The sequence below is a fragment of the Anabrus simplex genome, chromosome 3, assembly GCF_040414725.1.
Source record: "Anabrus simplex isolate iqAnaSimp1 chromosome 3, ASM4041472v1, whole genome shotgun sequence".
NCBI classification, from domain to species: Eukaryota; Metazoa; Arthropoda; class Insecta; order Orthoptera; family Tettigoniidae; genus Anabrus; species Anabrus simplex.
In genome coordinates, this window is record NC_090267.1 from 222,938,394 (window position 1) to 222,964,567 (window position 26,174).

The following is a 26,174-nucleotide window of genomic DNA, read 5'->3' on the forward strand; positions in this document are numbered from 1 at the left end:
TGCGCAAGGTTTTAGGCAGCATTTAAATATTATTGAAGTTCATAGGTATTATCATTTTTATTTGAAGGGTGGGGAGGAGGTTTTTTTTTTTTTATTTCTTTCCATAAGAGGGTGAATTTTTAAATGACAGATTTCTCTCTTTCCAAAATTTTTGGAAAATAAGCACATTGTTTGGTAAAATGTGCACTAATGGGTTATATAAACAAGACTGCATAAAAATGTAAATCGCACTAAGCACAGCAAGAAAACTGTTTTAAATATTTTATACCACTTACCACTAAATATTTTGATGGGGACATCAGTATTGTCTGTGATAAAAGATTTACAATCCTTGAAAGTGAAGTTTCAATGGTATGTTGATACTGCTCTGAACCACAGTTGGAGACGTTGAATGGAACTGGCAGGCTGTTGATATTAGGATGATATGGAAATGAGCAATAGTTGCTAGTGTCTCCCAATGGCCTCAGCAACTGAGATAAGAAATCATTACTATAGCAGTATCCTTTGGCAGTTACAGCATCTTGATGGGGATAATCCATTGGAAAGAACAGTTTTGGAACAATCCTGGAAAAGGAGATTAAAATTCATGTATAAACCTTCAATATACATTTCTTTTAAATTTGATTATCATATACAACAAGGCAATCACATACATACATTAACCATAAACAAAGACTGAAGAAAGCATTTTTGAACTTAAAAATATTAGTAATTCCAATTAGCTGATGTAACCTAAGGCCCTACCTTAGAGTAGCCTCAGCTGCAGCATGCCTCACTCTAGCATCCTCATCCTGCAGTAGTTTCAGGATTACAGAATCCAAAACCTTCTCTTGAAAATCCAAACTACCAATCAGGTAATGAATAGTAATAAAGGGAAGATCACCTACAACTTCAACAAGCTTTACCTAGAAAACAAAATAACTTATCATTACACTATAGGTTAGTGTATATATAAATAACATATTGTGTATTAAAATGGCATTACCTTCATCAGTGCATCTGACATACTGAAAATCCAAATGGTAGATCAATAGTGAAATCAACAGGGTCGCAGTTCTAGAAGAATGTTCATGTACTAAACATTAGTGATGACAGTTACAATGTATTGTACAGCACGAAGGGAGAATACTTAGAATGTAATAATAATTGTGCAGCCTCAGCTGCCGTGCTTTTTTGTGGCCCAAAACAGGGCAAGTTCCCAGGAGTTAAAGCATTAATGAAATGGATGAGAGAAATGCAGAAGAACTGTTCCAGTGTTTCCCACGAAATGTTACAACTGAAAGCATAGGAAAGTGTACGTTCCCATGATATTCCAGGAAACTTTTTTTTTTTTTCAATTGACTTAATGTCGCACCAACACAGATAGGTCTTATGGCGATGGTGGGATAGGAACAGGCTAGGAGTGGGTAGGAAGCGGCCGTAGCCTTAATTAAGGTACAGCCCCAGCATTTGCCTGGTGTGAAAATGGGAAACCACGGAAAACCATCTTCAGGGCTGCCGACAGTGGGGTTCGAACTCACTATCTCCCAAATACTGAATACTGGCCGCACTTAGCGACTGCAACTATCGAGCTCGATAATAAAATCTTTTGAGTGTGAATGAAAATATTTCGTGAGATAAATACAACACCACATCAATATTGCTCATTTCATACAGTGTGCAATACCATGTTCAACTTAACAGTAGAGATAACCCTTTTGTGTTATTGACGTCGTATTAGTAACATGTGATGATCGTAAATCTGTGGCGCACTGCCAGGTCACACCATTAAATTCCATTATGGCCTTCAATGAAGTTGTATCAAAATCATTCCTCATTTTAACTGTTTTTTTGCTCAATACATTGTACCAAAAACACTGGTCCAGCATTGGTCTTGAAGTATTTCCAACTTTAAAATATGAGCCGTGTGCCAACCGAGCAGCCGGCTACAGCAAACATGTGGTGAATGATGTAGGAGCCAGCTACAACTTGCCAAGGCTAAGTTATGTCATCCATAGAAGTTTCCATACCTTCTACCCTGAATAACTCATATATGGATTATGATACAAATATGAGAATAACATCACCGTGCACAGCGTGTTTGTTACAAGTGAAATATGTAATGCGAGTGGAATGTATTTTTTTTTTTTTAAGTCTTTGTTTGTAAAATGCAATATGATGTTTCATTTTTATTGACCTAACCTGTACTGTATAATGTTGTAACATAGGCATTTGTAAATAGTAGAATTCTGTCTATAGTTCCTGGAAAGATCTAGAGAGTTACATAACTTTTGTACAGGGTGTGTTACTTTGTTGGTATGTGTTCTAGAAAGCGTGTTCTGTCTATTCTGGAAAAATACGACTTTCGCGATCATGCGTATTCTAGAATGTTAGTCAAAGTTCTCGATCGAAAGTAAGGTTGTGATTGGTGAGTCTAGGTGGCAATAGGGAACACGTGCACGCTGATTGGTTGCCTCCAAGCCCAGTAATTCCTATATATAGTGAGCGAGGCAGTGTTCGAATGAATTCGGTATCCTGATATCTGTCGGTCTTGGTCTACTCGTCTGCGAGCAGCCTATCTGGTTGACGCCCCGTGGTTTTCGGGATGGCACTCTCCTCGGGTAAGCACTCTTGAATTCCGTTCCTGCTAAAATTTCCGTAATGTTCCGATTTGCTTTTCATACAGGAGTCTGCCCTAACCTCGCCTAGATTCACCAAATTAGCTACTTATGACGCCTTAGTTTTTCAGCTAGACTTACCTGTTCGTTTCCGAGGCATTCCCGTTTTGTTTCACTAAAATATGTATATTGTAGTTTAATAGTATTTCCCTTGGGGTTTGCCTCTGATAGTTCTGTATCACTTTAGGTACGCTAGATTTTGGATAACCTGTAAATTGCATTGTACTACTGCATTGGTAACTAGATGTACAGTTCATTTGTAATTTGAATTTACACTGCTACGAATAACCTATGTATATCACTGAACTTATAGCTCATAACTTGGAATGTATATGTAGAATTATCTTGTAAATAATATTTTTTAAACTAAGGATCACGGTGATTCATTTCGGAATCCGCTATCTAAGCCATGTCCATGCCTTTGGTAGGTTCCCAGCCTTTCCATCTTCCCGTTTTGTCGTTCACTAGTTGGCCCTACTGATAGTTACGTACTTGTTTTGTTGGAGATCCGCGTAAAGGCTAGTTACTGTTTTTCCAAGTGTGTAGTGTTTTCTTATATTGTGTATTGTACTCTTACCTTCCCCTTTTAACTGTGTTTGTGCCTTGTTTGGTGTTACCACTGTAGTAGAGGTAACAGTGTTAATATCTCCAATACCACCAAGTTTCATTAAAATCCACCTCAGATTAAGAAAGTTATTGAGAGGAATGAAATGGCTGCAGTCTCCGCGACTTCAGTACAAAAGAGACGCGAGAATTCGACACAACACAGTCTTGTCCAACAGTCGAACCAGGACAGTTGGCTGATGGAAGTTGGTGCTACGATGTAATGTAATATAATCAAAGTCTACGTTTTCAACTCTACTAAATTACGGTGAGAAAAACTTTGAAACATTTCAGTAGTCAATGTGAACTCAGTCGTAAAATCAAGAAGGGTGAAACTCTAAATATCTCAAGGTGATTGAAATATTTCAGCTGATAGCAAATTTAAAATCTTAAACAGTGCATCAGGATTGTTTTTTTTAAAGTGGAACTTGAATGTTAGGAAAACATTAAAACTTCACATGTGAATCAATCTGTGGTTTCACAATATCTTTAAAGGAACCTAGAACTATTAGTGAACGGAACTAATTTTCATGATCAAATTATTATAAAGTCTTACCAGTATTATTATTCGTGTTTGAACATAAACATGACAGTATGAGTGAACGTAATTAATTTCACTCCTGTGTTAATAGTCTAATGTACTTTCTTGTCAAAAGTCTTATTACGTATTTTGGAGTAATTATATGTGTTTGGTTATCTAGCATATTTGGAAATTGTATCAAGGTGCATTGTCATCCATGATTGGGTCTCGTTGACCTGTTGGCTTGTTATTAAATTCAAAATGTTATCGAGAAGCTGCTGAATGGTATGGACGAAGTCTTGGGTAAGGAGTACAAGATGAAAATAAATAAGTCCAAAACAAAAGTAACGGAGTGCAGTCGAACGAAGGCAGGTGATGCAGGAAATATTAAATCAGGAAATGAAGTCTTAAAGGAAGTAGATGAATATTGTTACTTGGGTAGTAAAATAACTAACGATGGCAGAAGTAAGGAGGACATAAAATGCCGACTAGCAAAAGCAAGGAAGAGCTTTCTTAAGAAAAGAAATCCGCTCACTTCAAACATTGATATAGGAATTAGAAAGATGTTTTTGAAGACTTTCGTCTGGAGCGTGGCATTGCATGGAAGTGAAACATGGATGATAACTAGCTCAGAAAGAAAGAGAATAGAAGCTTTTGAAATGTGGTGTTACAGAAGAATGCTGAAGGTGAGATGGATAGATCGAATCACGAATGAAGAGATACTGAATCGAATTGGTGAGAGGAGATCGTTTGGCTAAATTTGACAAGAAGAAGAGAGAGAATGATAGGACACATCTTAAGACACCCAGGACTTGTGCAGTTGGTTTTTGAAGGAAGTGTAGGTGGTAAGAACGGTAGGGGTAGACCAAGGTATGAATATGACAAGCAGATTAGAGCAGATGTAGGATGCAACAGTTACGTAGAAATGAAAAGGTTAACACAGGATAGGGTAGCATGGAGCGTGCATCAAACCAGTCTATGGACTGATGACTGAAACAACAACAACAACAACAACGTTATCCTGTGACTTCAAGATAGTTTTCATGGATGCCGACAGCGCTGGACTACTGGAGCTTGCCTGTCTGTACGGTGGTGCCACCTGGCGGCATGCACGGAACTTTGTCTCGTCGTTTGTCAACTAATGGGTACAACGTCAATTGCTTGACTCTCAGTTGTTAGTCTGGGGTCGTTGTACAGGAAACATCAATTTTTGCTGTTGCTGGTGGACGCTTAATTGAATTTTGTAAAATAAGAAGAAATGGTGATGGAGTACGACCCTGGTTGAGTTAATCGCCATCCGGCGATAGGCCAAACATATCGTGGATTATTTTCTTAATTTTTCTTCCTGAAAGACTGTAAGTAATATTGTCAGTTATTCTTGGTCCCCGAGCTGAAATCAAGTGATGAGAACAGACCTCAAATTGAACTATGGCTGGGTTGGTCGGAATATGTGCGTCTAAATAATGTTCTGGTGATTTTATTTTACTTCGACGATAGAGAAATTCCATTTAGGCAGAAATGAAATTGTGTTCCAGGTCACCATAATCTTGTAAAGTTATTGCCAGTGTATTTGGGGTTTCTCAATGTAATTTGTTAGACGAATCATTTTGGTCTGATGACCATGTCAAAACTGCTTATACATTATAAATTATACATTAAATGTTATATATTGTATGAGCTCATAAAGGCAAGCATAACTTGTTTACTGTGGTATCAAAGAATGTCTATTCTGTTGTGTAAGTCAACGGTGGTTTAACATACTAGTTCCTGAATAATTGTTTTAATCTACCTAAATACCACCAAGCTGGAATGTAATTTAATTAGTTGAAAACTGCTTCTTTTGACTAACTCAATTTGTTTTGGGGCAGCCATTTTTGTACCCTGGGTCACATGATCCCCTTGCCATCGGTGCGTTTTATAACCCTTATGTGGACATGTGCTTACTGTAGTTATGGTTTGAAATTTGACGTGTGATTGCTATGTCACAAGTTTTAACATTCGACGTTCGACTATTGAGATGATGTGTGGTTCTTCTTGGTAACGGATGATGGTTCTAATTCATGTTTACCAAATCTGTGTTGTCCCATACCTTAATGCACTTGATGTTTAAAGATATTTTTCTTTCTTTTTTCTGATGCTTGTTCCTTGTGGAACTTATTCTCGGTGTTGCATTGTTTCTAACTTACTTTTCCAAGTTAACTAGAGTTAGCCACAAAGAAACTATTTTCTGCTCTAGTACTGAAGTCAAGATTTTTTCAAGGTCATTAATTTATTTTTATTATTATTATTATTATTATTATTATTATTATAAATTTCATTACCTCACTGATTAATTGGTTGTATACCGAATTGTAAAAGGGGTTTAATTGTCATTGTATTTGATGGTTAGTTTAGGGGTACCGATATGTGAAAAGGATTAATGTTGTTTTCATCTTAACAAAAGCTTAAAAGTTTTACGTCTCATTTTAATTTGAATTAATTGTTTAATTTTTATTTGAGAGTTAATATTATCTGAAACTAGTTAAACTACTTTCTATTTAAATAAAGTCTGTGTTTCCTTGAATCTGGTGTTATTTTTGTCAGTACATTGGAATTAAATTTTACTAATCCGCCTGACCTCTAGGCCTAGATTGCTTCCCCTTTTTCATTTATTTCATTCAATTTTTTCTCTGCTTCCATAAGTTCAGAGTTTGTACATGTGCCGTCACATTTTTCATCCTGATTGTGACCCTTGTTGAACAGCAGTGAACAGAAATCAGTGAAGCAACAGAAGTCCTTATTATGTAATGTTATTTAAATTTTGACTTGTCATCATTTCTTGTTATGTAATGTTATTTAAATTTCGTCTTGTCATCATTTTGGGTAAACAAAAACATTTAAAGAACTGAAGAATTTATACAAAGCAAATTATTGTACGTAGCTTTCTTATTATGGAAAACCTCAAGAAAAGGCTTGAAATATCAATGGTGTGTAACGTTTAAAAATTATTACATTTTTTTTTGTTTTTTGTTTTTTTGCTAGTTGTTTTACGTCACACTGACACAGATAGGTCTTACGGCGACGATGGGACAAGAAAGGGCTAGGACTGGGAAGGAAGCGGTTGTGGCCTTAAGGTACAGCCCCAGCATTTGCCTGGTGTGAAAATGGGAAACCACGGAAAACCATTTCCAGGGCTGCCAACAGTGGGGTTCGAACCTACTATCTCCCGAATACTGGATACTGGCCGCACTTACGTGAATGCAGCTATCGAGCTCGGTATATTACATATTTAGGCCTATGAAGAAGATTTATGTTCAAAAGAGATCTCGGTATTGAAATTTCCTGTTTTAAATTGTGTATTATTCTGTAAATTATACAAACGGATGTGGTTTTTTTCTACATGACTTGTGAGGCAGGGTGTGCCACATGTAAGTGGCCCTTTCCTGTCGTTTTGTAATATCCGCTAATATGCGAATTCAGCAGAAATGATTATTCTAGAAGATCCTAGTCATTGGCCCAAATAAAAGTGTTTTTTATTGGCCAGTATATTAGGTTTTTTTCATTGGTGAATGTGGTAATCTGGAGTGTTGTTATTGGTCATTTGTAATCGCATGATTTCCTGTTTTTGACTCTTCACCTGTGCGAGTTTAATAGGGAACATGCATAATTTTCAAAAATATTTTTTTGAAAAGTACACTAATGAAATAGTACGTAAACGTATTACATTGTGGTAAGTTGCCTTGTTTTCTACCATTAAAATAATATTTAATAGTGCCTTACCGCAAGGCGAATGAAACGGCCTCTGACGTAAGCGGCGCGCTGTGACGTCACGATCCAGTACTGCATGCAGCTCTACCAGCCGTTGTGCATCAGCCGTTGCTAAAAGCCGATTGTTTATTATTCGTGATCGCGAATAACTTCGAAACGACAGAAGAAAGGTTCAAAACAGCACAGTCAGACAATCTACCATGTGAAGACGTCATCATTCGTGAAAAATAGTGACTTTTGTGGCCGCAGAATTTCGCGGATAAAAAGCAAGTTTGTAAGTGGCGTCTTTTATATACGTGCAGTGTACTGCAACTCATAGTATTAGGATAACAATGAATCTGGATACATATCACATCACTTTCAACATTTCCTTCTAGACTGATTCCCTTATTAAAGAATAACATTACATTTTCGGACTTTCAGCATTAGTAAAGTAAGAAATCAGATTTCAGCACTAACATAAACATATAGGTAGCATTATAGTACTAGTCCGCCTTTGTGGTGTAGTGGTTAATTTGATTAGCTGCCACTCCCGGAGGCCCGGTTTTGATTCCCAGCTCTGCCATGAAAGTTGAAAACAAATAGTACGAGGGCTGGAACGGGGTCTACTCAGCCTCGGGAGGTCAGATGAGTAGAGGGGTTTCGAATCCCACCTCAGCCATCCTCGAAGTGGTTTTTCGTATTTTCCCACTTCTCCTCCAGGCACCTAAGGCCATGGCCGTTTCCTTCCCTCTTCCTTGTCTATCCCTTCCGATCCTACCATCCTCCAACAAGGCCCCTGTTGAGCATAGCAGGTGAGGCCGCTTGGGCGAGGGTAATGGCCCTCCTCACCAGTCGCATCACCATACCCAAAGTCTCATGTTCCAGGACACTGCCCTTGAAGCGGTAGAGGTGAAATCCCTCACTGAGTCCGAGAGAAAACTAACCCTGAAGGATAAACTGATTAAGAAAGAAAGAAAGAAAGATCATAGTACTATAGGGCTATAATCTATCATTCCCGAAAAAATATATATTTATGGTAGGGACAACTGGCCTACCCACTTCCGGGGGTAAATATCTTTGGGGAAGGAAAAAGTTAAACATGATAGAGATAAATATGACTTCATCTAGTTTTCACAAGTCGGGCTGAGTGGTTCAGACGGTTGAGGTGCTGGCCTTCTCACCCCAACTCGGCAGGTTCGATCCTAGTTCAGTCCGGTGGTAGTTGAAGGTGCTCAAATACGTCAGCCTCGTGTCGGTAGATTTACTGGCATGTAAAAGAACTCCTGCAGGACTAAATTCCTGCACATCGGCGTCTCCGAAAACCGTAGAAGTAGTTAGCGGGGCCTAAAGCCAATAACATTAATTACATTTGGCTTTTAACAAGCTGAGGATATCAGGCAAAAAAAATGTGTCCTGGTGACATTTTAGTCGTTCAATACAGGAATGTCTTTGGGTGCTGTGACTTTGACTTTTTTTTTTTGCTTTACGCCACACCGTTACAGATAGGTCTTATGGCGACGATGGGACAGGAAAGGCCTAGGAATGGGAAGGAAGCGGCCGTGACCTTAGGTACAGCCCCAGCATTTGCCTGGTGTGAAAATGGGAAACCACGGAAAACGATCTTCAGGGCTGCTGACAGTGGGGTTCGAAACCCACTAGCTCCCGAATGCGAGCTCACAGCTGCGCGCTCTTAACTGCACGGCCAACTCGCCTGGTATTTTTACCCTTCGGTTTATTGACTTGGCTTGTATAACCTAAAACTTGGGCTAAGTTTGATAATATTTTAAACACCAACATCACTATTTTCACCTGTGTGCAATTATGTAATTTATTTTATTAATATTATGATAATTATTATATTTGAGCATTGTTAACTTATAAGACCCCAACAGACAAGCATTGGTTTTGTGTAGAGTTATACATTTGTTAAATTCACGTTGTTTCCTTTCATGATGTACACGCCTATTTTTTTGTTATATTATAGAGTATTTAGATATAGCCTAAATTTCTTTACAAATTAAGCTCTTCAATAAAGACATAAATAACTGTCGCATGCCAAGGTAAATTGGTAGAATTAGAGCTGTCAATATGGTTCATAACCCCTTTGATTTATTATCTTGACATTGATCACCCAAAACATAGCTTAGGTTTGTTGTTGTATGTTGGGTATTCAGCCTGAAGGCTGGTTTGATCCTCTGCAGCTCCGCCAACAGCTGTCATAAATAGCCTAGGTGTCACTGAAGAGGCGTACTAGGGAAATGAGGAGTGAGGTAGTTTCCCGTTGCTTTCCTCACTGAGTCAGCCGTTGCTATTACATATCAGTCTGCCAAGCCCACTGAAATGCATGCAACAACCAACCCTATGAGCGATATTTTCACACCATTCATAACAGGGACTGGCTGCATAAGGAATGGTATTACTAGCATCACTCATACCTCAGTCACTTTCACATTGTCAAAGCCAAGGATGAGACTGAGACAGGTCAATGAAAGTAACAAATTTGATATAGCCCATACCAGAAGACATAGTGCACTATAAACACTACATCTCGCCAGCAAAGGCATGGTTAGGTTTGGAGAATACTTTAATAATCAGCATTAATTAATGCACCGTTTATTACTTTCATATTCCAAGATGTAATTGAAGCATTTAAATAAAGCATCATACATTAAAATTTAAAGTTTTACCACTAGAATAGCTGACATGGAAGAGTGATTGAAAATTCAAACAAATTCATCTTACGTTAAAATCTTCAAAAAATTAAACTGTAGACTTTTCCGATATTTCACCAGCATTTCTCCGGCTCGCCAAAATCCATTTCTCCCTAGTTTTAGCGTCTTTGGAACATTTATAAACAATTTGTTTGGGATGGTATGCGATGTGTTATTGCACATCGGAACGCTACACCATTTATAAGTTTTCTGCCTCACTGTCTGCGCAGGATTCATTTTAAGTCTAAAATATACCACTCAGATTATTATCCAATGTATAGACCTCGAATTTAACTATACCAGACACTAACATAAAGTAGAAATACGCAATGTGTATCCTGCTTCTCACAGCACACTATGTGTTATTTCGTCTGCTAGTTCAGTCAACCTGTACGATGACGTCAGACCAATGAGATCACGTACTTGCGTCACGCAACAGTTTCGTACATTTATTTAGATTTTTATCGTGTTTGGAGTTATTATTTGTACATTCTGATCACATTTTTGAATTCTGCATGAAATTTTGAATCAGATTAGCATATTTTAAATTAAAACCCCGGATCATGCATGTTCCCTATTGTCTGCGTCTTTGAATTCGGATCACTGCAGCGGACGGACGCGCCTTGCGTCCGTCCCACAATGGGTCTTCAGCCGGCCAAGGTAAGCGCTATGTTATTTGCCTTGTATTAATTTTAATGCATTCTTGTGTTTCGGACTTTTCCCACTTAATGTAACCTCCATAACTATGTAGAATAATTTTTGTGCTGGAGTTTCCTCTAGGTTTCCACATTTACCAGAATAGAGTATTAGTATGACTTAGCTGTTATGCTAGTCCACAACATGTTGTTTTCAGAGGCAAACCTTCTTTTCTAACTCAGTAGTTGTAATTGTAAGTAACTGTAACTCTCTTTCTTGAATAGCGTAATTAAATTTTTGATTCTTTCAAGGTTGCCTCCTTTCATTCTGTAAACTTAACTTTAATGTGTACCTCTATGTCAAAGTTTGTTCGTGACCGAAGAGCTTAATTGCTTCCCTTACACATCTTTGTTTTAGTGCCTCAAGTATCACGTAATCCGCAGTTCATTATTTTGTCCATTTATAATTGTATGTTTCATTTTTTCAATAATTACTTGTCTGCTGGGTGTATTATTGTAAATCTTTTCTTCCCCATAATGTCATACCTTCCTATGGACCTCATAGGGATCCTGCACCTTCCACAATCCTTTCTTAATTTTTATTTTTAGCCTATAAGTTATTCCCTGGAGTATCTGATAAGTTATTCGTTACGCTTCCTAGTTTTGATGTATATCCGAAGCTACTTTGTTATTTTTATTATTTTCCATGTTCATATTATTATTATTCTTCTTGTTTTCGAATAGGTCTACTATGGACCACGTTAAGTATCATTCATTTACGGTTCTTCCTCTTTCGATCGGCCCAGTACTTCTTCATCCTTTCGGAGTGGGCTTCTTTACGTTCTCGTGACCAGTTGTTGCTGGTTCGTTTTTTTCTACTTTGATCTTTGAATCCCTTAATTTTGTTGATGATTTTTCTGTATTCCTGTCTGTTGTATACTGCCTGCTGTGATATATTATTTTCCTCCATATCCTCCTTGACCCCTTTAAGCCAGCTAGTTTGTGTCTTCCTGTTCTCCATGTATTCCAGAATTCGCTTGGCTGTTCTCTCTGGTGGCATTCTTTTAATGTGTCCGTAGAAGCAGAGTCTTCTCTTCTTGAAGGATGTTGTGATTTTTTCGGTCCTTTTGTATAGTTCCTCATTTGGTCGCAGTCTAAATTCTTGACCCACTTTCCTGGGCCCTAGTATCTTCCTCAGGATCTTCCTTTCTGTCTTTTCAATGTTTTCTAGAAAGCCCTTCCTGTTCAGTGGAATACATTCGATCGCATATAGACTTTCTGGTTTGATGACAGTGTTGTAATGTCTGATTTTTGCAGTGAATGAAACTGATTTTTTATTGTAGACATTTCGACATAACTGGTATGCTGCTTCCATCTTTCTTGCCCTTTCCTGTAATGCTATTTCTGGTAGTCCTGTTGGGGTTATCCATTCCCCTAGATATTTAAACTTCTGTACTCTTTTAATTGTTCCATATTTGGTGACAATACTTTGTGTCGGATCCTTTTTGTCCTGAATCATTAGTTCCGTCTTTTCGAAGGATATCTGAAGTCCCGTCTTTACAGCAGTCTCTTGAAGTGTTTCAATTTGTACCTTGGCTGTTTCAGTGTCTTCTGCCAGTATTGCCATATCATCTGCGAATGCTAGACAGTCAATTTTGACTCCAGATCTTCCCAGTGATATTCCATTTTTCACCCCTAATTCCATCAGTCTCTTCCTCCACTCTCTGACCACTTTTTCAAGTATAACATTAAACAGAAGTGGTGACATCCCGTCCCCTTGTTGGACACCTGTTTCGATCTTGAATGGTTTCGACAACATACCCATAAACTTAACCTGTGATGTAGTGTCAGTGATGGTTTCTTTGATTAAATTTCTAGTTTTTTTATCTATCCCAAACTCTTCTAACGTGCTTATCAAGGTTGCTCTGTCGACTGAATCATAGGCTTTCTTAAAATCCACAAATATAATCACTAGATTTTTGGCTGTGAGTGCACGTAGTTGTATTATGGAGATTAGGTTGAAAATTTGCTCGCTGCATGATCTCCCTTTCCGGAATCCTGCCTGGTATTCACCAAGTTCTTTTTCTATTATCCCTTCAGTCCTGTTTTGTAGTGCCTTGGATAGAATTTTAGAGGCAACTGGTGGCAATGATATTCCTCTGTAATTGTTAACGTTTGTTCTGTCTCCTTTTTTGTGCAGCGGGTGTATTAATGATGTCTTCCATTCCTTTGGGATGCTCTCCGTTTGCCAAATCTCCTCAAACAGTGCTTCTAGCCGAGTCACTAAGTGTTCTCCGGCATATTTCAATAACTCTGCAACTATTGAATCTTCACCTGACGTCTTATTGTTCTTCAGTCCTGTTATTATTCCCCTGATTTCTTCTTTATTAGGTGGTTCTGAGTCCGGTGTCTGGTTCTTGGGTTTCTCAAACATTATTATTATTATTATTATTATTATTATTATTATTATTATTACTATTACTATTATTATTATTATTATTATTATTATTATTATTATTATTATTATTATTATTATTATTATTATTATTATTATTATTATTATTATTTATCAACTATTGTCTTCAAGCTATAAGTTTGAAGGCTGGTGCCCATGTGATATTTCTTATGGAGAGGTATATGAGCAAGTATGTATTTATATTAAAATTAAGGTGCCCCGGCACGTCACATATTGTTGCACATCTCTGGGCAAGAGTGGGTAAGTCACAAGGTTAGTCTACGAACTTCATGACGGCATATTTGGGTAAGTTTTACAACAACAAACATCTCTGAAGCTTTTTCAAACATACATGGTTTGAGATAGCATTGTGTACTGCCCCACCCTCTTTCCTCTTTACTTGGCTGCCATGCTTGATGAAATATCATCGACGAACAATCCAGGCATGGAGATAAAGTATTGCTTTGGTGGACGAATCTGCAACTTGGCGAGACTTTGCTCAGAACAATTAACTAGTGATACAAAGGTAACTGAAATGCAGCATGCTGATAATATTGCTTCACCTGTTTTAAAATCCTATGAGCTACAACAATCTGTCAAATGTTTCTGGTATGGTTACAACCATTTTGGCCTGACCATCAACACTCAGAAAACCAAAGCACTTATACAGCCTCTCCCAGGAACAAACATTGTGAAATTCATTATCACCATTTTAGGTATGACAGTAGGCTAACTGCTTGCTTCCCGAAGATGCCATTTACCCTAAGAAGTTCAGTAATCAAGGTTTCTCCTGTTTTTGCGTCAGTTTTCCCAACATGCCTCCTGTGGTAAGAGCTCTTATCTGTGTTGGAAATCACATTTCTTTCACAACAGATGTCAAAGAATATTTTCAGGGCTTGGAAAAAAGTGATCGTACTAAGCAGTCAGGTATTTTTATATAGATAGATATATATAGATTTTATATGATTGAAACTGCGACTTTGAATTTGCAATGTGCTATGTGAGAAAATGTCTTAATGAGGAACATACTACTGAAGTTTCACTGAATTCTAGTCATGACAGATTGAATGGATTGCCTCATCAGTTAAATAAAGGAGAGAGAGGAAGTGATATAAACTTAAAAGTGCGCGTTTTACACAAGGCAAAATGTACCCTGTAGAGGGTACAAAGAAGTTCGGCGTTTCTGAGGGTAACATATGATAATGGGGAAAGACAAAGAAAAGTTTAAGACTACAGCTAGACAGGCATCTAAATGTAACAATTCTTATGGAAATGAACGTCAAATTTTATTCAGTTCATCCCGACTATATTGCATGTTTAATGATGCAAATTTCAGAATGTGCTGGCTACACGATCTACTTTTAACATAGTAGCCTTTGTTGTTAGACCTTGGTGGAGACTGTCATGCATTTTGGAAGAAATTAAAGTGTTCTGAAAGGTCCTAACAAATTAAGTACAACATAGAAGGCAATTGTTTTATTATTGGATGATAGACGATGTCATAAAGAGGAACAACAGAGGTGTGGTAAATGAAATGAAATGTCGTATGGCTTTTAGTGCCGGGATATCCCAGGAAGGGTTCGGCTTGCCAGGTGCAGGTCTTTCTATTTGACGCCCTTAGGCGACCTGCGTGTTGTGATGAGGATGAAATGATAATGAAGACAACACATACACCCAGCCCCCGTGCCATTGGAATTAACCAATTAAGGTTAAAATCCCAGACCCGGCCGGGAATCGAACCTGGGACCCTCTGTACCGAAGGCCAGTACGCTGACCGTTCAGCCAACGAGTCGGACAGAGGTGTGGTATATAAACTCCATAATTGGTGATCGACCCTACTGCTTTCACACTATACTATTTAATGTAAATATATCCACTAAAAGTTGTGCAGTTTGGCAGAAGATTATAGGCCACGATCCATTCCTCTATGCTGGGGCCTTGAGAACAGCTTTACACTTCGATACTGCACAATAACTTCTGTAGTGTCTAGCCACATAATACCACATAATATTTCACACCACTATGTGCTTATTTCTTGCATTATTATATGGGAAAATGATACAGTTTAAAATTCCCATCTAGCCTTAGCCTAATGCTGGCATATAACGAGAAGCATTCAGAGGATCACAGACGGAAAAAACTTAATGAAACTGATAGGTTTGTTACTGGATTCATGAAGGAGAATCAAAACTGGGGTTATCCAGATAAGTTGCAAAGATACTATAATGAAGGCAATGGAGGTGGCACATGAGTTAAAAACCTGGGGTGGAGTAAACAAATGATATGGCATTTGGGACAGCACTACTACTGTGTAATGCCTACTGCCAGAATACATTGATAAATCTGGTTGCCTATCAATGTTACATAACAGAACTGTGGAAAGCCCACAATATTTTATATTAAAATAAAACTTCTGTTCTTAGATTTAATTTATGGCTTTTTAAATTCTTGAAAATGTTGCAATTACATTCATTATTTAATATTTCTTGCAAATACTTCATAAAAATTCAGGATCTTTAATACATGGCCATCTTATATTCAGGTCAATATGATATACAGTCCTTAATTTTGTGTCATATAAGCTTGTGTGTTGGAAATGTTCCGACATCAAGATTTTCTGATGTATCCGTATGTCGGAAATATTTTGATATGTTCCGATATAATATTTACTCCAAGAATACCATGTTTTAATGGAAGAATTTAAGTAGCTAGTAATTCTTGGGCAATACCTAGAATGTAGAGAAAACTTGGCTTTCTGAATAGTATTCTTAGTATGGTTTGGGCAGGCAATCCGCGGATGTATGCCAAGTGCTGCGATTACTGTTGGAAGACACAAAATGGTCTTGTGCAAATCAAGTCGGCTGAGCAGTACTGCACGTCACAAATCTTCAGACATTATGATTTTCTGTTGTGCTCATATGTTGGAAATGTGTGGTGCAAAGTCTTTTATTCCAGCTTGATTTTTGTAGAATAAACTGTTTAGCCTTAAGAACAGACTACAGTATAGCCATACATATGCAGAAAAATAACAGTAGAGGTATGTAACCACTTAAAACTAATTGAATACTAAGGGTTAACTTACCTTAACTAACCAATAGGAATTATTAACAACTCCAGGAAGGGCTTTCAGAACAGGAATAGCAGCAGAACTATCAACACTCTCTACAAATTCTGTTAGACACATGCTTAGTGCAACCAATGTCTGACGACAACACACAGATGATTTATCTTCTAAGCCCTGAAAACAGAAAGATATTATAACCTTCCAATGTATGTCAGGATGAGATTGGTGGACACATTGGAAGCTTATGTCGAGAAATAATGTCAATGAAATCTTATGTCCGGTTATCACACCTCCAGATGAATTAGAAGGCAGTTGATTTGTCTAATTACGTGAACGGCATCGCCGAATTGAAGATATCAGCAGATTGATAACCAGCTCTAAACCCCGTGGTATCTCGGAAATATTAGCAGAAAGTTAAACATCGTGAAACATAGGGCAGGATTATATGAATAATACGCATTCTTCAAGTAAAGTTTCCGGAATGCATGAACGGCAGTATATCTGCGACAGAATATTACTGAGGGCCATGAAATATGTAAACAATAAATTTATATGAGAGGGCCATACCTTGTACATCTAGTCTCGCACGATCCGACGATCGAGATGAAGAAAGGAAACTGTCGATTACTAACCTAAATACGAGGCGGCAATTATTAAATAAGTTCCTTTACTAATACAGCTGATTTGTACGAGATCGTCTTACATTATGTGTCAAATGTTTCCAATTGTCAGAAACATATGGGAGCTAGAAGCTGAGAAGAATTCTGAAAAGCAAACCGTCTGCAATTATTATGTTGTAGTAGAATCTGTTTTGTCTCTGAAGAAGTTGATACACTCTCAATCTGCATCTCAGAAAGATCGGAAGCAAGAATTCATAGGGAAAAGATTGTATTGAAAGGAGTTATTAAAGAGATATTGGCATATTATAAACATACAATATTGTAAAACAAGATATCTTGTTATTGAATGAAAAGGCAAGTGTATCGCTTGAACTGTTAAAATTGTATTAAGGTGTATAACCTTGTTCTAATTGATATCTCTAAGTTTCAGGTAATATGGAAACGTCATCAGATAATTATTCAGAGGCAATGTGTGCACGTATCAACATGAACAACTAAAATAGAGGGACCTCAAAGGATCTGATCTGAAATGTGATGGACAATACTTGATAATGATATTGAGTGAAAACTGAACTCGGAAGGTGACACCGTCGTGGAGCAACAACCCAGGATGAGTACTTGAATATCTTATACATATTCCGCCACGTAATTGCTTATTGTAGTTGTAGAGTAGTATTTATTTTGTTGTCAATTTTGACATGAACAATTTTAACTTGAAAGCGACCGTTATTTGTTGGACATTGCGTTGTAATATTTATGATCGTTACGTCTAGTGTGGTGAGCCGGACTACGTTGTGATAATATGCGATAGCTGTGTAAGATTTCTTTAATGTTTGCTAGCAAGGTTTTACGAAAGTTTCTTCGACATGGATGTTATTGGTACCGTAATGATGTTATGGTGTTGAACGCTAATTTAACTTGGAGCTCAGTATACCTCGGAGGAGCTCGGTATTTTGCGACGTGCGATTCTGTGGTCTTCAAAATGTTATGTGCTTGTGTGGAAGTACAGTGTTTGATAATAGAAGTGTGATACTATTGTGGTGATATGGAATTAATGCGGCAACGTATTTAGTAATTTTACGTAATTGCCTGAATAGATTGTTCTTTAGTATTGTGAATTCGCTGTGCATGACGAGTTGTGCGATGTTATGAGGTGTTAGTTATGGTAGGATCTTTGAAAGTATTTTCGTGGATAGAGAGATGTGATGATTATAGACGCGTCATTGGGATTGCGAATTTTATGATGATGTTATGTGAAGGTCCTGATGATGGTATTGACGGTAGGAACTATGTTGGTCATGCGTGAATTTTGATGTTGTCGTGATGAATAATTTATTTAGGTACGAGGCCGTATTTTAGAATAATGTTGTAGGATGTCGCACTTACGAACACTAGTAGTTGGTCGTCACATTTATCCTATTTAAATACAAGATTGACCAGAGCGCACGATTTTAAAGGGATGTTTAGGATCTTCGCAAGATAATCGGTAATGTAAAGATATTGAGGTCATGTCGTAAAGGAAATATGATCTTCTGTGGTAAGTAAACCATTTCTTTGCTAGTTGGATTTTGTAGATCATTTGAGTTGACGCCTAGTGCTAATGTAGTATTCCAGGTCAACGCCGCAGTGGTATCCGGAGGCGCAGAATCAACGTAGTTAGACAAGGTTATTGTAGATGTGGCAATGTCTCTTGATGTTTTATTTTAGGTGCGGTCACCGATGGACGTACGAGAAGATCGAGTCTGTCTTTTAAATGCATGATTTTGATGGATGTTACATTATGTTGTGATCCTGTGTCTTTCAAGCATTTCTATTGCATTTATGGTGATTTTATGAAGTTAGAATAACGGTATTTTTCAAGTTGCTAGATAGATAGATACCGACATTTAATGCAGTGATTTTTAAAAAAGAAATGACGGAATATTATGAGATATTTGGGTAGAAAATAGCATTCTGAAGTGGACGATTCTATAATTCCCAGTGATTTATTTTTGAAAAATGCGAGATTGATAACTGATCTTTCCATGTAAGCCTTCAGCAGAGGGACTCTTTGTCTCTTTTGTTTCGATTGATGATGTTGTATTTATTTGTAACAAGAGCTTGAAGTTAGGTATTTATTTTCAATTTAACATAATATTTTCCTTTTATATTCGTTTGTGTTGCCAATAATTTGTTTTTAATGTAGTTGATACATTTAAAGTTATTTTAAAGTCATTAAACGGGAGATCCTTCCATAATTAAAACATTTTACGGAGTTATCATTTAAAGTAGCGTAGGAATATTAGGATAGTTATTTAATTTAGGATAAGATAAAATGTTGGTCAATGTATCTCGTCGAATATGCCAATATCCTCGGTCTCTTAATACTCTATTGAGGAATATTCACATAATTTTAGGCAGAAATGATGATTACATTCCACGTTAAAAGCCACGATGATAACAGTCCACTTATTTAACCTGTGTCCCAACTCGTCGGACTTGCACGTCCCTTGAGTGGAGCCTTCATGGATCTCCGACTGCATTGCTTCGCCGCGGCTGAACCCAACACTGAGATATAGAATTAAAATTTACAACATGGTCACAGGGACTGCTGTCAGGGCACATATAGGTTATATAATTTTACTTGACACCCAACTGTGGGGCCAGAGTTGAATTATTTTATTACCCAACGACTAGACTCGAATTACTTATCGCGTGGCAGTGGACTTAAAGAAAGGAAAACTCGAAAAAATACATTGGTAATCAGAGAACATTGAATCGATAACGTTGTTGGTGAAGAATGTTTGAAATATTTAATCATATATGTTATGAGTAATATTGGAAGGATTTGACCGTTAATTAGTACTACGATTTTATTTAGTTTCATTTTATGACATTATGGAAGGATTTTCCGTAAAGTTTCAGCTCTTGTTAATCGGGATAATGAGTCATTTAACTCGGATAGAGCGATAGGTTGTTCCGTGTCACTTATTATTGGATGTCCGTCATATTTCGGGTCAGATCCGGAGAGACCCATACGTTCATTTATTGAATCTAATTCGTGAGGTGCTAGACAGGTATAGGTGTTGTGGAAACACTAGATAAAGACTGTAGAGAGATATTGAGAGTGATATATTCTTGTTAAGAAACGACATAGGAAATTACGATGGCGTCTCTTGCTCAAGTAAAACTATTACTGGAGGAGCTCGCTGGAAAAATGAATAAAATGCAGGAATCGCAAGAGAGTACAGAAAAGAGAATTCAGGAAGCACAAGAAAATACAGAAAAGAAAATTCAGGAGGCACAAGAAAGTACTGAGAAAAAGATTCAGGAAGTACGAGAATCACAAGAAAATACCGAGAGGAAAATCCAGGAATCTCAGAGGACTACTAGAGCAGAAATTCACGAATCACACGAAAAAATGCAAGGAACTTTCGACAGAATCACCGATATGGTGCAAGAAAATATGAAGGTGATGCAAGAAGAGATTGTATCGTTAGGATCGAAAGTCGCTGAAGTACAAGGAGAAGTATTAAATTTAAAAGAAGAAGTGAATGCGGCGATGAACGAGAATAAGAGGAATTTTCAAGAAAAATTCGAAGAATTGAAGGATGATTTTAAGTCAAGCATCCAAGAGTTGCGAGTTCAAGTCGACCATGACCTTAAAGAGCTCAAAGAAGAAGTAGATGTGATGCAGGAGAAGATAAAAGAGACTGATAATGGTTGGGATGAAAAACTCAAGAAGGTATCGGATGAAGTCATTATCACCAATGAGAATATTCGGAAAGAGATAACCCAAGCAAGAGAGCAGATCAATGACAGGTTCAATTTGATAACGGAAGAAACTGAAGAGAATAAAGCTTTGATGAATCAGCAAATAAAAGGATTAAAAGACGACTTAAATGCTATTCAAAAGGACGTACAGAACCTAAGAATTGAAAACGAAACAAATAGGAATTTGGTATCATCGTTGAACGACCGGCAGACGATAATTGAGGATGGAAGGAAGACTGAAGTAAACAGTCAATTTGAGATACCACAGCTTTGCGTTGATATTAATGACAACGGGACAATTCATACAGGAAGTGGAACCCAGATTGTTAACATTATACGCACTTATGAAGATAGGCCTAAGAAATTTAACGGAAATATAGGATCCAGTATGACTCCTCGTGGTTTTCTAAGAGAGATTGAGGAATACTTTAGGGAAACAAAGGTATCTACAGAGCGCCAGTTAAAGACAGTGGAGAAACACTTAGAGGGTGCACCACTCATTTGGTTTAAAGCTTTTCGCTACGTTTTTGAGGATTATGCAGGCTTTAAACAAGCTTTCTTGGATAAATTCTGGGGAATCGACGTACAGCAAGGAATCAGACTCGATCTATACTCGAAGAAATATTCTTTAACAGGACCGAGTAGGTTTGCCGAATACTTCACGATGCAATTTCATCGACTGAAGGAGCTTGATTCTCCACCTACAGAGACGGAAATGGTACGAGCAATAATCAAACAGTTCCCTGCGGATATACAGAGATTATTGACGGCGGCAAACATTCAATCAGCCGTGCAAGCAGAGTCGATACTTCGGCAAATTGACAGCACGACAACACATACTAGTAGCCGCATAGTAAGACACGTCGATTCGACGGTAAACGTTGTAACACCAGCAGGAGATGAAGGTGTAGAAAGAAACCAGGGATACAATAGTCACGGTCCAGGAGACAGACCTAGGACGAATGAAGGCTACAGAAGAGTGGAACATAGGGACGAGAAGAATGACAAGGCGCGCCAGAAGTGGACACCGTTTCGAAACGAAGAGCGGAGATATCCTAGGTATTACAGAAATACAAGGTGGAGTCGAAACAGAGATAAATGGCCGTACCGCAGAGATAGGTATCGAGAAAATTCAAGACAATCAGATATTCGACAGGACGAGGAGATAAACAAGGAAAGAGAAAGGTACCTTGGTGAATTAAGAAAGCAGCAGGAGTGTAAGCAATGGGAACGAGCGATATTGAATCAAGATATGAACGCTGATTGCGTGGGCGCGACTAGTCTGTTGTATCAGCAAGAACAAAGAAAAGAAAGCGCTGATAAAACGTTAAATCCCGCAGCCACACCATTTGACAAGAATAATCAAGGCAATGACGGGGTGAAAAAAAAAACTTCGTTTTGGAATCAGTAACAAATAATAGAATTAGTAAGTTAAATCCAAATTATAGGCAGCACGAATGGGTCATAGCAGGAATCGAATCGTGGGAATTTGAACCCGAGGAATTGTTGCACGAAGACGGTCTACCAGAAGGAACAAAATTAAAGAGAGGACTACCCGTTATCTACGTCACAATATTGGGTATTCGAGTATTGTCATTATTGGATACTGGAGCAAGTATAAGTATCATCTCCAAACTACTATTCTCAGAGCTACAAGACAAAGCACACTTGCCTGTAATTCCGATTGCTAACATGAAAATCAAGGGCATAATTCCAGACAAGGTCACGAAATGCAAGATACAAACTTATTTGCCAATAGAAATCGGAGGAAATTTAATGGAACATCCATTTGTAGTCATGGACAAAATCCAATATAACTTAATTATTGGATCAGATTTTATCAGAGAAAACAACATAGTAATTGATTTAAAGAAAGAAGAAATAAGGATCAGATGTGACGGTGAAAGAGGACAGGACATTACAGCTAGAATAGAAAACAAGGAAACGAGCGAGCTACAGAAAACCATGAACATTTCAATAAATGAAGCTGCCCATGTTGCCGAGAAGATAATGGAAAGATACGACACAGAAGATGCTGTGTGTGGTCAGACAATCGACAGTGGAATAGGAGGAAATCCTGAACAGCAAGGGATAATTGAGAATCTGCTGAAAAGGTATAGCAATGCTTTTAAGAGCCAGCCTGGAGCAATAAAGAACTTTGAGTACAAGTTATTAGTGAAAGATTGGAGGCCGTTTAAAATTAAACCGTACCCTATACCAGATAAATTCATGCCCGAGGCTAGGAAGGTAATACAGGAGATGATGGATAATGGTATAATATCTAAAGCACATACACCATTCGTTAGCCCTCTGGTAGTGGTAAGAAAAAGCAATGGATCGATTCGCGTGTGCATTGATGCGAGACAGGTCAACTCCAAATTAATTCCTGAGTATGATAAAGCCCCAGTAATAAAAGAGATAATAAGAGGATTTCGGAACAAGAGATTTTTCACGATTTTAGATCTGACTTCCTCATACTTCCACATAGTTTTGGAGAGTAAATCCAAGCTATTTACTGGTTTCATGTTTGATAATCAAACGTATATCTTTGAAAGACTCCCATTCGGCATTTCTAACTCTGCGGCTGCATTGGTACGAGCTTTAGACAGGAACTTGAAACCGGAAGTAAAAGAATTTATAACCATTTATGTTGATGACATCGTACTGGCGACAACAACTTTCGAGGAGCATGTAGTCAAGTTGGAACAGCTGCTAAGAAATTTAGAGGAGGCTGGATTCAAAATCAATCGATCCAAGTCAAAGTTCTGCCAATCTGAAATCTTGTTTGTTGGACATGTAATTGATGGAACTGGAATAAGACCAAACCCAGTTAAGATACAGGCCATATGTAACTTTCCGAAGCCCAGAAGGATTAAGCATATCCGACAATTCTTGGGAATGACGAGATTTTTCGCTAGCCACTGTCCAAGGTATACAGAGATATTAGCTCCCCTGCAAGATTTATTGAAGACCAATAATCGTTGGCGATGGAATGAGAGTCATGAACGAGCTTTTGTTAACGCGAAGGAATTACTAGCTAACAGTATAAAACTTGGATATCCGGACTTCGATCGTGAATTTATCATACAATCTGATGCCTCAGCAGTTGGAGTTGGAGCTGTATTGTATCAGGAGAGTAATGGGGAGAATAATATAAACTATTTGGCCTTCATTAGTAGAAAATTAAGAAACCATGAACTTAAGTATACGACCACTGAGCTTGAGATGTTGGCCATTGTTTACGCATTACAACAGTGGAGAAAAATAGTGTATGGGTATCCGGTAGTTGTTAGGACGGACCATAAAGCACTAACGTTTGTGTTAAAAACCACATTATCCAGCGAGAGAGTATCACGATGGGCACTTTATGCGCAACAATTTAATTTAAGAATTGAGTTCTGCCCAGGTAAAAGTAATGTGTTGGCAGACAGTCTAAGCCGAAATCCAACAGAAGAGCCTCTGGAGGTCAATGTTATTGAAATAACTCAAGAGGATGAAGAATGTTTGGAAAACCTAAAACGATTGCCGGAGTTGCAACTCGAAGATTCATCTCTGAAAGAGATTATTGAATATTGTCTAAGAAGGTCAGCTAATGATGGACCCGAAGATCAAATAGATGATTATGTACTGACGAATAACATCTTGTATAAGTACATAGACAAAGATCGGAAGAAATTAAGAGTGGTGGTGCCACGCAAATTAAGATGTAAACTCATATGGTACATCCATAGAATGATTGGTCATGGTGGTCTAGATAAATTAGCGGCTACAATAGGAGAGACTTTCACATGGACTGGATTCCGGAGAACCATAGGGAGAATTGTAAAAACCTGTGATATATGCCAGAGGGTGAAATACAACTCTGTATTATTGTATCAACCACCGATAGCTGTAATACCAGACCGACCTAGGGAAGTATATGCCATGGATTTGTATGGGAGTTTACCCGTAGGTAAACGTGGAAACCGTTTTGTATTGGTAGTCCTCGATGTGATGTCAAAATTTGTATCACTTCAGCCCATTAGGAAGGCCAACTCTAAGTCCATAATTAGGAGTTTAGAAAGGGTAACGATACCAAAGATGGGTAAACCAAAATGCATAATAACGGACCATGGAACACAGTTTACGTCAAACGAATTTGCGGAAGCTTTAAGGAAAATGAACATTCAACATCGGTTCAGTTCCATAAGGCACCCTGAATCCAATGCAGCTGAAAGGGTCATGAAGGAAATTGCGAAATATTGTAGGATTTTCTGCCATGAACGTCATTGGACATGGACTTCGTGTTTACCGACAATAGCCGATTGTATAAATTTTACATGGCACGAGTCTATCGGCAATATTCCAAGCGTTCTTCACATGAACGAGCAGCCAAGACGTCCCTGGAACGAGATCATTGCTAGACCTGTCGAAGAAAGTCCTAGCGTCGAAGAGAACATAAAGCAAGCTCAGGCATGTATGAAAAGGCAGGCCGAAAAACGTCTCAAGAAGTTAAGGCATAAGAAATTTCGAGAACCTTTAGAGGTTGGAACCTACGTTCTTGTAAGAAAACCAGCCGTGTCTTGTCCTACGGAAAAATTCTATTCCAAGTTTGCACATTTGTACATCGGGCCGTTCAAAGTTATTGAAGCACTGGGCAATAACGCATATAAAATACAGAGTTTGGAGTCCAACAACATTGCTATTTTCAATGCTTCAAGCCTTAAACAGTACAGTTTCCCGATCGTTGAAGAGGAGGAAGTCAATATCATCGTGGAAGACGAAAGAAACGGAGATGCTTGGGATGTTTATTCGCTGACCGACGGATCAGATGACGAATGATGAAGTCCAGACAGGATTGGAAGACAGGATATGGTATAACGGTATCCCAAGACCAGAGTTATTTTCGTTCATTTCAGACGTGATAAAAGAAGATTTCATTGAAGAAGATAATTATGATAAGATCTGGCATGAACATGAAATTTCTCCTTTCATACGAAATTTCATTTTTTGAGTAGAGGAGGAATATAACCTTCCAATGTATGTCAGGATGAGATTGGTGGACACATTGGAAGCTTATGTCGAGAAATAATGTCAATGAAATCTTATGTCCGGTTATCACACCTCCAGATGAATTAGAAGGCAGTTGATTTGTCTAATTACGTGAACGGCATCGCCGAATTGAAGATATCAGCAGATTGATAACCAGCTCTAAACCCCGTGGTATCTCGGAAATATTAGCAGAAAGTTAAACATCGTGAAACATAGGGCAGGATTATATGAATAATACGCATTCTTCAAGTAAAGTTTCCGGAATGCATGAACGGCAGTATATCTGCGACAGAATATTACTGAGGGCCATGAAATATGTAAACAATAAATTTATATGAGAGGGCCATACCTTGTACATCTAGTCTCGCACGATCCGACGATCGAGATGAAGAAAGG

At 38.0% G+C, this 26,174-nt stretch overlaps 1 protein-coding gene across 1 annotated transcript in view; it reads right to left on the minus strand.

The window, feature by feature from the left end:
* Positions 1–26,174, minus strand: part of htt (huntingtin) — a 900,697-nt gene that overhangs the window by 546,958 nt on the left and 327,565 nt on the right. Inside the window, exons 12-14 of the mRNA XM_067142878.2 lie at positions 16,393–16,548; positions 745–905; positions 276–564 (exon numbers count right to left, since the gene is read on the minus strand). Of these exons, the coding sequence (XP_066998979.2) occupies positions 276–564; positions 745–905; positions 16,393–16,548 (606 nt within the window). The remainder of the gene's footprint in view (positions 1–275; positions 565–744; positions 906–16,392; positions 16,549–26,174) is intronic.